Below are 12,901 nucleotides of genomic sequence, written 5' to 3'. Positions count from 1 at the left end.
TAAGCTGTTTTATAAAAGAACAATGTGTCCCATAGCACTTTCCCTTTTTATTTTATTTATGTGTGTGTGTGTGTGTGTGTGTGTTGGACCATTGGAAAAAAAAACTCCTCATATCAATGTGCAGAGAGCTTTATTAAACAGCTTTGTTGGAAACAATAACTGTCAACATGTCCGTAGCTGAGGACGTCCGGGTGAATAACTCTGTTTTCTTGTGATGTGTTTGTCCATCGAAGATCAATGCATTAGTCTCCCGAGCGGCCTTTTTTTTTTTTTTCTTCCTCCCGTAACACAAAACATGCCTAATATTTGATGAGACGCGGTGACAGGAAGGCATTACATCCGGGACGCAGCGCTGCAGAGTGTCTGTCTGCTGAAATCCATTTGCAAAAGCTTCTGTTGTCATTCTCGTTGATACGCCGAATGAAAGGGAGGGGGGGGGATTCACTCATCATCGCCACAGAATTTTGCATTACAAGGAGAAGATTAAAGACAAAGTTTACTTTAAAAAAGTTGCCCAGGTTTCTTTGTAAGGAATTATTAAAGAACGCCTGTTGATCCATGATAAAAAAATATGATTCTGTCAGGAAGTCTTTTTTATAATTAATGGTTGGGCATTTATAAACACAAGATTGTTCCCACAAGATGTTGCATGATGATGGTGAATTAATCATGTTGTGGACAATCAACCTGCTTTCCTCATACAGTATTTATTCACCAGGTAATTTGACCTGACTGGAACTCAGTTGGACAGACGACGCAGGAAAATGTCAAAAACTTTTCATTCCTCATGTATCATGCTAATTGTGCAAGTTGGACTTCTTCTTTCCTGTTGGTTTTTGAACACATTTACTTATTTTCATTCGACACAAAGTGGTTGCTAGGTGCAGTTAACTTAGTGTTTGTCATGTCAATTGAAGAAATATGACAATTTAAGGTGGACTTACAACAACTGTATAGCTGCACTGATCTCATCCAGGCTTGTTGCTATTTTCTGGCCAAATTTTCGCCACTTTACAGCCATATTGGATGATTTCAATTCCTTCGAGATTTATCTCCAGGGCCAAAGTTTAACGTGTCCTTCATGTAGCAAGAAAAGTAAGGGTGTGGAGGTTGGTGGTGGAGAGACGAGCGTTTTGTTTGACTTTCAGAGTTTGTGCCCCGACCTGAAATTCACGCTTGCCTTTTTTGTAACATAACCATGATCTTTCCTTAACCTCAAATAGATGTTTTAGTTGCCTAACTGTGCTGTAACCACAATCTAAAATGTCAGCATTGGACATAAACAAATTTGTCATCAGACGCAATCCAGGGTTTCATCCAATATCACGCTTTTGGTTGGTGGCAGGGTTGCACGGAAAGATGATTCTTAATCCTGCCTACAAAGCTGTGAGTGGTTTATTGTTTTTTCTAACCAGGGAAACAAATATCAATGAAGACAACACCAGACCTATTTGAATGAATGAATGTGGGCAGCGATTCAGAGGTTTCAAACCAGGCTAAAATATAGCTGTAGCGGTGCTCGATTCAAGACATTTTGATTTAAGATGTTTCACCAGGTAGCTGATACTGTGATACTGGAGGGTTAAAACATCATGAAATAAAACAGGTTTTGGGAACCATGTTAGCAAATAAGACAATGGTGATAACTGTCAATCCAACGTTTTGGCCCAGAGTAAAAAATTTCAACAATGTTTGATGTTTTGCCTGGAAATAGGGTGGTTCAGTGTTTAGCACTGTTGCCTCATAGCAAGAAGGTCCTGGGTCCAAACCTTGGCTGTCTCAGGTGCTCTCTGTATGGAGCTTGCATGTTCTCCTTGTGTTTGTGTTGGTTTCCGCCGGGCACTCCAGTTTCCTCCCACCATCAAAAACATGTATGTTAATACTCCTGTCAATGCCCCTGACCAGGGCACTGGAAAAAGAACTGGAGGTGGTCCCTGGATGCTGCACTGTGGCTGCCCACTACTTGCAGTGTTTGTGTATAATGCAGAGGATCAATATCCCCATGGGGATCAGTATCTGGTGCACATATCTGTGGTCCCCAAAAGACAAATCCCATTAACTTTGCTGACCTGCTGACTTTATAGTGTCATCGGCAGGTCAAATTATTCAAGTTAAAGACCGACTTCTCATCTTTTTCCATGCATAATGCCATGCATCCATCATGCTAAATGTTAGCATGTCATGCTAATATACTACATGTTAACATGTTAACAAGGTAATGTTTTTTACTACATGTTCCTGCTAATATGCTAAACACTACATTCTAAATATCCTCATATTAATATCCAGAAATTAGTAAATCAACATGCTAACATTCAAAAAGGGGCATGCTAACATTTACATTTAGCTAATTTAGCCGACATGTCCTAAAATGGCCACCATAAAAACAATAAACTCTAAGTTACTATCAATAATTTTGCATTGTTGCAGGTGTCATATCTTTCAGTATCTGTGCCACTTCCATGTGGCCAAAACCTTATTTTGATACTCTACATTTCTTAACTGCTCTTCAGATGCTAATCATCACAATGATTATCCAATGTGAAGGCATTTCAACTCAAATTTTGGTAAATAAAATATATATTCTTTTTGTTTCAGACCTAAAACCTTGTTTTTTATTATGAATAGTCGCTATTGTCCCTATCCCATCAATACAGTACCATCAGTACTGAATGGGAGTATTAACTACATAAATTTGGCATCCTGAAAGCCTGAAATCTGCCTTGAATATGAATGTGGATTGAAGGAAGCGTTGTTCAGGAAATGATGCAGCTCTCAAATTATCCAGATGATAGACAGATACTCTGCTCCCTGAGTTGTTTGTCTTTAAATACACACATAAACAAACTCTCCCAGCGACATCACACACTCCCCTCTCACTCGCACAGATCTTTCCTCTCATCTTCGTTCTTGCATTTCTTGCATCAAAGACATTTTTTACATGTTTGTTGAAACTGCACCGCTTGTATTTGTTCTCTTCCTTTTTTTTTCTCCTCAAGATATCAGTGCCAAAACTAAACTAAAACAGAAAATCTGAGTTCAATGACAAAATCAGAAAAACATAAATTAGTATTAAAAAAAAAAAACAAAATAAATAAATAAAACTCTCACTCTCTGGATCAAAAATACATTTCTATTGATCACTTTTTCATGCTTTACATTGCATGACTCCTATAATGAAATTAGGCTCCTGGGATTCTCCCATTAAGTGTTTAAGGAAAATGCCTTGAAAGGGAAAACAAGAACAAAAATTTTATGGTTTTTTTTTAGCAAAAAATATTCACGAAATTAAATGAAAACCATAAACATGTAACATCTTTGACAAACACAGCGTGAGACTAGCAGCTCTCCACAAACTGTGACGACTGTGTTTTATCCTTCATGAGTTTGTACTGCGAGTGTGTTTTGTGTGAATTTATTCCTCCTCTTCCAAAATGTTGGATGCACAACACTGACCGTCCCGTCCACGTCAGCTGATCTGCGCTTCCCCTCAGATTTACTTGTGTCATCTCTGGAGGCAGGAAGTTTTTATGAACAGTATACGGATTGTTGTCACATGCTGCGATTTCAAAAGCGACTGCCATATTTTTCTGGAATTTTCAAAAGACAATATGTGAGGTTAAGTCTCTCTGTCTGAAGATGTAGTATCTCACTGAAGGTGATGCAAAAGTATCAAGACAAGCAACTTACACCATTAAAGAAATGCTGAATCAAACAGAAAAGGCAATACAACGACAGCTCTAACTGAATCTGCCTATTTGGACCTGAACCTGAATATAATACACACATTATTTTAAATTTTTTTATCTTTTTTTTGTTTTAGATGAAAACATATTGGCTGGTGTCACCATTCAGCTTCTTTTTTCTTTCAACAGAAGAAGAAGAAGAAAGGAGGACTTGATCTGTTTGTTGGTCTGTGAGCATCACTGTATCCCTGCTGTTTTGTATCTGACTGTGACCTTTGACCTGTCTGGACGTGTATTATATTAAAATGAATGCAGAAACATAAAAGCCAGTTCTCCTCTTGGCCTTTGCTTCTTGCCAATTTGTTTTTCAATATATATTTTTCATAAAAAGTTGTCCTCTGTACTCTCTAAACTGCACAATTCTTACTTATTGTATCAACATTTATCAAACTCAGACAATAAGTTCATTCAGGCGAACAAAGATGTTTGCAAATATTTTTAGTTAAATACACAAATTGATTCATGTAGTAATTCTGCATTATGGTTTTAGTGCAGTTTATATTTCTCAAATTTTACAATTTTCAGAAATTAACAGCTAGAAGGAAGTTTGACTCTGATGTTTATGAACTTTTACCAATAAGAAGATTAGTGACTGGGTAGCATTGCTTTTTTTTCTAATATAAAATTGTCAGATTTATTTGCACATTGTTGGATTTATTATGAGAGAAAAGGCCTCTATAAACACATAACAAGCCAGAAATCTTTAATTATTCTTACTTGATTAAAAAAAAACATTTGTGGGCAGTTGTCAGATCCATTAGTGAGCTAAACGTGTTTCTTATTCTGTTTAATATCCTCAGTTTTTTTTTTTTGTGTGTGTGAATACTTATTAACATCTTTAAAACTCGTTATAAGTCATGAACTCAAAGCACTGCAGTGTGCAGAGATGCCTGCTTGTAAAGATAAACGTAGTTTATCCTACATCTGTACTGAGCTGCACCTGACCTGAAGCTCTCTTTTCTTTCCTTCAAACAATATCAGACGTTCAACCAAATGTGCAAATTATACACTGGCGCCCCCTAAATGAGCCTGAACACAGTACAGACAGACAGCAGTAGCGGAAGCGGCAGCAGCAGCAGCAGCAGCGGTCCTGCCGTGTAACTACCCGGGATGCTCAGCCGCTCCGGCCGCATGTAGAGCCGGCTGTCACGGCGGGGGAGCCGGCGGGAGCTCATGGTACCCCAGTGCTGCCTGATCGGGGTGTGCAAGACCAATAAGTACTTGAGACAAAACCACAAAGGAAGCCCGTTTACTCAGCACACATTTAAATACATCTCGACTGTCACTGTGCGTAAAGGCAGCTAGGAACAAGGTTCATTTCGGGTTTAAAGTTAGACTTTATGACTACTATAATTGACCTAATAATAATAATAATGATAATAATAATAATAATAATAATATGAAATGAAAAATATTTTGGTTTTGAATCCCATCCAGCTGAAATTGCACTTTAATTTCTCACTTTTTCCAACATCCGACCACTTAAAAATGTCACTTTATTCTAATACGACCACCAACTATTGTGATTAGAATTACAATAATAATGGGGGGGTGTGGTGGTGGTGGTGGTGGTGGTGGTAGTGGTGGTGGTGGAGGAGGGGGGGTCTTTATCCCTCTGCACGTCCATAAATCGCATCAAATGACAGTCGGCCAGTGAAGAGTTAAAGGGAGGAGACGGAGAGTGACACGCCTCATTGGGTAGATTATGTGCCGCAAACAAAAAGTGTGTGTCGGTGTGCCAGTCAGCCAGAGCATCGGGCCCCATCTGCACGCCTCTCTCTCTCTTTCTGTCTCCCTTTATCCTTCCAGCTCTCTCTACCCTGCTCGGTCACTCCCAGTGTCGGCGAGTATCTGCAGCAGCAGCAGCAGCAGCAGCACTGTCACTTTCACCACACCGGGGGGGATATGTACTGACACTACGGACCAGACCGGGAGCGCATCACCATCTCCATCACCTCCATCACCGCCACCGCATCCCCCCTTGCTTGTTTTCGGGGCTTCTCTCTTTTTTTTCCGGGGTTTTTGCTTCGCAGCATCGCTCGCAATTCGTTTGTGGATTATTGTTTCTTCTTCTCCACGGAAAGGTAGGTTTTGTGAAATGCAAAGCTGGTGTGGTTTGGGTAGTTTTAGAGGAAGACGGGGCTGGTTTTCTGGGTTTGTTTTGAGCGGCACATGTAGCCACACATCCTGCAGGCGCTGAAAGCGGCGCAGAAAGAAAAAAAAAAAAGATTCCCAAACCGCAGATGTTTCAGCACCGCGAACAAAACCCGCAATTCAGTCACAGCGCTGATTTAGGACAGTTTTCAGCCTGGCACGGCTTTAGCAGATGGGTTAAACACCCCCCCTACTCCCCCCCTCATTTCTGCTCACCCCCCCACCACCACCCCACCCGCAGTGGGGTTTGCACGGGAGGGTGGCTGCAGCTTTCCTCCAGTTTGTGGATGTGCAAACATTCCGCTTTTATCTCTCTTTTTTTTCTTGTTTGAGCCTGCATGATACATACCCTTCACTGGATATATTTGTGTGCGTTTCTTCCTCGTGAAGCGACCCTTTCTGATGCTCTGAACACAAAGACGGTCTGTATGGTACCGGAAATTCTTTAGGTTCGTAGCGCAGCGCTGAGAGCCGCTTTGGAGAGGCACCGTGCGCAAACACACAACCTCCCTGCTGCTGTTGAGCCTTTTAGGAAGATATGAAATGCTCCCAATCAGCAGGATTAAAAAAAAAGACATTTATTAAGAATAATTACGAGTTATTTAAGCTGTTTTTTTCCCCTTTTTATTTCACAAATCAGAAAGGTAAAATTAAAGCCAGAACCCAAAAGAGAGCCAATGTTTTTCAGCGAGTGCAGCTACAAAAAGCAGCCGATATTGAGGATGAAAAGACGATAACTCATCTGTTCCAGTTACTCATCATTCTTATTAGTGCAGTTATTAATATCAGCCTGTTTGAATTTGTTCGCTGAGATGAGCGAAAGCCACGTTACTTTCAGGATTTTGAAGAAGAAAAACTTTTTTTTCCCAACTGTGGATTTCTTTAGTCTTTAATTGTATAATTCTAATAAATATCTTAGTTTTTGTTGCACTACACGTGTCATGACATAACTAGTTTCAGTGGTTCGTAGCGATTTATTACGTGTTATAAATAGTTCAGAGAAGAATTAAATGTTAAGATCAGTTGGCCATAATAACAGGCCTACTGGCTGTTAATACTGGAAAGCACCAGTGAAGAGAAATAAATCTTTGTTTTGTCAAATGTCGAAAATAGTTTTTGCAACAATAAATCTTAATTATGATCATTTTGATATTCTAGGAAACACTTTTTAGGAAATGCGTAATTTTCCTGATGAGAGCAGAGCTTTCTGAAGGCTTTGTGTGTTTTCTATTTGATTTTTTTTTATATATTATTCCGTTATTTTTCCATGTTTTTTTGGGCAGCCGAGTGAGTCCAGTTTACGGCTGAACAAGTGTGTGTATGAGGTGCAGGTTTGTGTTTAACGGCGAAGGATGAGGGAGGAGGGGAAGGAGTGAGGGGGAGCCGCAGCCGTCTAAACACACATTCAGAGGTTAGAAAAGGGAGAAAAGAAATAATTAACTGGTCGTGCTGCTTTAATTACAGTCTCAGAGGGGAAAGTGGTGGATTATGGTAATGAGGCGACATACGCTGCCGCTTGTAGAAAGGAGAGAAAGGTTGGCTGACATGAAATCACTGACTTTGACAGTCCACTTGAAACCCATTGGACATGCTCTCTCCATTGGACATGGACGGACCTCAGCAGCTCCTACTGGGAGGTTTTTTTTTTCTTTCCCCCAATTCCCTTTTTTTCCTCAAAGATTAAACATCCTGTAGTGATTTTAAAATACGACTTTAGACAAATAAACATGTCACACCAAACCCATAAACCCGTAATATTAAAGGAATATTACATTTACAGAATAGATAATAAAAATACTATAAAATACTATTAAATACTCGCGCTCTTGAGGACTACAGAGTTTAAAAATATCAAACGAATACTATAGGAATTTCTCGTTTTTTTTCATATCAAATACACTTAAATTTACAGGGTTTAAGGAATCCATATAGAGGCCCATTAATACTACTATTAATACTAACGCTAATACTTACATTAATAATTAAGACAGACAGACAATTTATATTATATCAATCATTTGTCAATCAAAAAATAATTAAAAAAGAAAGAACATTTTATAAAATGTGTGATGAGAGCCTAGATATTATTGTTATTGTAGTTATTAATATTACTGCTACTACTACTACTATTATTATTGTTAATACTACTACTATTACTACCATTACTACTACGACTACTACTACTACTATTAATAATAATAATAATAATAATAATAATAATAATAATAATGATAAAAATAGGATAATAATAACAATAATAATGTGTTTTGTATTATTATTTGTCTATTATGTTTAGTCAGTTATGATTTTTAGCTCTTTTTTTTAGAAAAATATTCTTATATAATTGACAACATTGGGAAACCGTATAATCAATGGATCAATGGCTGAAGGTGATGCCGTCATCATGAACTTAATACGAGGTTTGAATTAATTAGAAAGGCTGGCAAAAAAAAAAAAAAAAAAAAAAAAACGGGCCCCAAAACGACGCCCTTGACAGCTGGTTTGTCCAATCTGTCTAGGAAGAGATTTATTTCTTATCAGCAGGGACAGCGGAGGATAAAACCACCAAACAACCAATTTACACGGGTTTGCGTTGAAATTTATAGTGTATTTTCGCTTTATAAAAATATAAAGTGAATAATGTATTGGGACACAAAGGCAACATTTATTATTTTAATGTAAAATAAGTGATTTATTGTATTTTTGTGGTAGTTTTATTCATCAGCTGATCTCTGATGTCTCTCCGTGTCTCCGCAGTGTGAAATGGAGGAGTCCAGCTCTCAGAAGTTGGTGTGGGATGGGGACGCCAAAGCGGTCCAGCAGTGTCTCACGGACATTTTCACCAGCGTCTACACCACATGTGACATCCCAGAAAACGCCATTTTCGGGCCTTGTGTGTTGAGCCACACGTCGCTGTACGACAGCATCGCCTTCATAGCTCTGAAATCCACCGACAAACGCACAGCACCTTACATCTTCAGGGTAAGCACAGTTTATTCATTTATGTATCAATACAAAACATTTTCTTTTTAATACAGACGCCAGCATCTTTTTTAATTAGCCCTGTAGTTTTACCCATTCTTTGAATCCTCAGATATAAGTTAAACATTTGTATGTTTTTCTGGCTGTGCAGCTCCAAAAATTGTATAACAAAAGACCCTTTTTTGGGATTTTTAAAATATTCCCCACCATGAAAAGCATTATACAAATATGCCATGTTTTTTCAGTCTTCCATAAAATTGAAAAAAAAGAAAGAAATATGGATTTTCACTGCATAGGACTGCAACAATGTCCCATTTTAACAACTCAACTATATTGAGTTATGAAAATTATTCTGTTAATTTCTTCAAAAGGGGAAGAAATCTGCTATTTTTCTACTGAAAATGTACTTAAAAAAAAAAAATTACATTGTAAATTGTTATTGTAAATTACAGTGAAATGTCTCACTACCTTGTTTCAAGATCATTTTCTCGACATTTGTTTCTAGAAATGAATATTTGGTCTGAAATTGAAGCAGCTGAGTGAGATTATCTCTCTCAATTAAGTCTTTCTAAACTGGCAACATTTCACTATAGTAAATTATCAGGTTTTGAAGCAGAATATGAGCCTCAAATGCAGATTTTCTACTGTGCATGACAATATGAAATGAAGTAATAACTCTGGATGTGTGTATGTGTTGTACAGGTGGACACCTCAGCAGCCAACAGCACCTCAGAGGGCTTGATGTGGCTGCGGCTGGTCCAGTCCGCCCGGGACAAAGAAGAACAGAACCTGGAGGCGTACGTGAAGAACGGCCAGCTCTTCTACCGCTCGCTCCGCCGGATCGAGAAGGACGAGGAGCTGCTGGTCTGGTACGGCAAAGACCTCATCGACCTGCTGCTGCTCAGCTCCAGCAGAGCGCCCGCCAAAAGCAAAGGTGAGTCAACTGAAATCAAATCCTCACTGGACAGTAGAGTTTTAGCTCTGCAACTTCTTTGGAAATGTGTTCTTGCTCTGGAATTGTTTTCTTTATTGCTAAATTTGGGATGTAATTTCTGCATTATTGAATATCTAAGTACAATGATACTACAAGGAGAAATTTCATTAATTTCTGACTTCATATTAAGTGTAAAGTACAGTACGAAGCCATTTTTCCTTGAAATATTAGACACCACACTTAAGAAGGATAGTTTTGCAGAGTCTCTTTTTATGAGGACTAAATTTTGTTTCTCTTCTTCAAAGGTTCGTCCCACCACTCCTGTCCGGACTGCAGCCAGCGGTTCCAGTTTGAGTTTCCATTCTTGGCCCATCTCCGGTTCCGTTGCACCAAAAGACTGCAGAGCATCACGGGGGCCGACGAGGAGTCCAGCAAGGAGAGCAGCACAGAGCGACCAAACACAACCCCTACCAGGACCAGCCCGAAGCTGGGCCGCTCCGAGGGCTTCAGCAGCCCTCAGGACAGCAGCAAACCCTCCACAGACTTTCACAACCTGGCTAGGGATCTAGAGAACAACCGGACCAGCCCGCCGAGCGACAAGGAGGCTGAGATCTGCAGCGAGACCTCGGGGAAGAGGAAGTTCTCGGAAATAGAGGACAGGGAGTGCCGAGGGCCCAGCCTTCCACAGTCCAAGTCTAAAGATGAGCTAGCAACGTCTGCGCAGAACTACAGAGGAGTGTATGGCCTGGATGACAACCACAGGTCTTTCTCCTCTTCGGGCTCCACAGAACTCGGTGAAACCAAGCGCAGCGCCTTCACTGAAGTCAAGAAGTCGTCCCAGAGCCTCAAACACCACGGCTGCAACAAAACTCAGAGCTCCAACTCTGAAAACAAAGACGGTGGTCGTCCCAGCAGCAATCCTTCAGAGAAGCACCTCAACATCAGGCAGGTGCTGTCGGAGACTCAGCCACCCCAAACCTCGCCCGTGGGTAGTGCTTTCACCTCCGTGGGGCAGCAGGGCAGCGGCGGCAGTGGAGACAGGAAGAGCGCCTTCAGCCAGCCATCTCGCTCCTCCTTCTCCCAGATCTCACCGCTGGTGATGCCACCCAAGCTGCTGGACTGCCACCCAGCAGTGGGCGATACCATCTCCTCCAACAGACTCTACCAGGCTGACCATCTTGCCGCTAAGCTGCAAGGCGCGGAACTGGGCGCCAACTGTCCTGTGCCGGGCGGCATGGCTAAGCAGAACCCCTTCGTATACGCCACTGCCTTCTGGCCCAAGAACTCTGGGCCTATCCAGCTTCAGATGCCCTCGGCGCTCACCCTCCTTCCACCTTCCTTCACCTCCCTCTGCCTGCCAGCGCAGAACTGGTGCGCCAAGTGCAACGCCTCTTTCCGCATGACATCGGACTTGGTTTACCACATGCGATCCCACCACAAAAAGGAGTACGCCATGGAGCCTCTGGTCAAGCGGCGACGCGAGGAGAAACTCAAGTGCCCCATTTGCAACGAGTCCTTCCGGGAGCGGCATCACCTGTCACGTCACATGACCTCCCATAACTGACTTTTAAAGACAGACAAGGGAGGAACTTTTTGTTGAACAAGGAGGGATTGTGACCCTGCCTGGATTTAAGCACTCCGACTGGAGATCGGCCACTTAAAAATACAAAAACACCCCTTGCACTTGTTTTCACTTTGGACTATAATCTTTGAATTCCTTTTTTTGGTCTGTTTACTTTTTCTGCCCTGTACAAAATGTCATGTTTTGGGTGTATGCAAATGCGTTTTGACTTCAAAAATGAATCTATTTAAGAAGCACTTAAAAGTTTGAGAATAAGGGATGATTTAAATATGTGTAAATGTACAGTAAGTTGTATTTTATATCATATAAATACAAATATAGAGAAGAAATACCAATGTAGTCACACATCATGGTTTACAACGCAGCAAGTTTTTTTTTTCCTGTCTATAATGAATATGGACACAAATTGGGGAAATTATGTCAGACTATATTTCAGAGTGCATGTAATATTAAATAATATTGATTTAAGATGCAGTCTATACATTACAATGTAAATAATTTGTTTTATTTGAAATACAAAGTGTAATATTTTGTGTCAGTGGGGAATAGTTTCAGTGTTTCTTCCTTTTGCGGAAATTTACTACTTGATAGTTTATCTAATCATGTTGAATGCATTGACAATAAAATAGCTTTATTTTCAACTGTGTCCTTCTTGTTTTTTTGTTTTTTTTACTACAACTCAAAAATATAATTCCTTGATTCATTATATCTATACATAAATGTAAATGTATCTGTCTACATTTTACATTTATGAAACAAAATATGCATTACATTTCATTAAAATAAAATAATATATACAAATATACACTATATATATATATATATATATATATATATACATATATATATATATTTTTTTTTTTTTTTACATTTTTTCAGATTTTATATTAGCTTTTTTCAGTGTCAGTCTTCAGTCTTAATAAAATACAATTATTATATATTGCAGACACACATATATATAGTTTAATACAAATAAATCATGTAGTAGCTTGTAAAGTGAATTTATGGTTATTATGATTCATCTTTTTACGATAGAAAATATGTCCAGGAACACTGAATATCACTGGTCATAATTATTATTATTATTATAATTATTATTGTAATTATTATTAGTATTAGTAGTAGTAGTAGTAGTAGTAGTAGTGGTAATATTATTAAGTAGTATTATTACTGAGGGACGTCTTTATTAAACGTCGACCGCATAAATGGCCATTGCATAAAAAATGCATAAATATCATTATTGAAGTTTTCCCCTGAGAGGTCGTTTCATTTTAATTTATTAAGGAAAAAAAAAACATTCCCATTCAATTCCACAGTTTCTTGTTTAAAATACACGATACGGACATCTGTTTCTCATGAAAAAAGCTTTAAAAAAAGACGAGAGAATTATTTCTGATGTCGCTCAGATCTCCAGTTTCTGTGGCAAAGAATAAAATACAGAAATAAATGTGTCGGATAATCAGGGAGACTGTATGAAGCTTAATTCCTTACGGAATAAAATAC

General features: G+C 39.2%; 1 protein-coding gene across 1 annotated transcript; it reads left to right on the top strand.

Annotated features, from left to right (window-relative positions):
• Positions 1 to 5,469: 5,469 nt before the first annotated feature.
• Positions 5,470 to 11,472, top strand: prdm8b (PR domain containing 8b). Its single transcript, XM_044332301.1, has 4 exons — positions 5,470 to 5,830; positions 8,658 to 8,882; positions 9,585 to 9,816; positions 10,122 to 11,472. Exons 2-4 carry the CDS (start codon positions 8,664 to 8,666, stop codon positions 11,378 to 11,380), a joined length of 1,710 nt encoding a protein of 569 aa, XP_044188236.1. The 5' UTR covers positions 5,470 to 5,830; positions 8,658 to 8,663; the 3' UTR covers positions 11,381 to 11,472.
• Positions 11,473 to 12,901: the final 1,429 nt, after the last annotated feature.

This window comes from Thunnus albacares, chromosome 2 (genome assembly GCF_914725855.1).
Source record: "Thunnus albacares chromosome 2, fThuAlb1.1, whole genome shotgun sequence".
NCBI classification, from domain to species: domain Eukaryota; kingdom Metazoa; phylum Chordata; class Actinopteri; order Scombriformes; family Scombridae; genus Thunnus; species Thunnus albacares.
The sequence above is the reverse complement of the archived record's forward strand: the minus strand, read 5'-3'. Positions and strand labels throughout refer to the sequence as shown.

Excerpts from the sequence above, each read along its gene's own strand:
- prdm8b (XM_044332301.1), top strand. The coding sequence starts at position 8,664 with ATGGAGGAGTCCAGCTCTCAGAAGTTGGTGTGGGATGGGGACGCCAAA. Across the intron at positions 8,883-9,584 it reads CAGCACCTTACATCTTCAGG|GTGGACACCTCAGCAGCCAA; the intron begins GTAAGCACAGTT and ends TGTGTTGTACAG. Across the intron at positions 9,817-10,121 it reads AGCGCCCGCCAAAAGCAAAG|GTTCGTCCCACCACTCCTGT; the intron begins GTGAGTCAACTG and ends TCTTCTTCAAAG.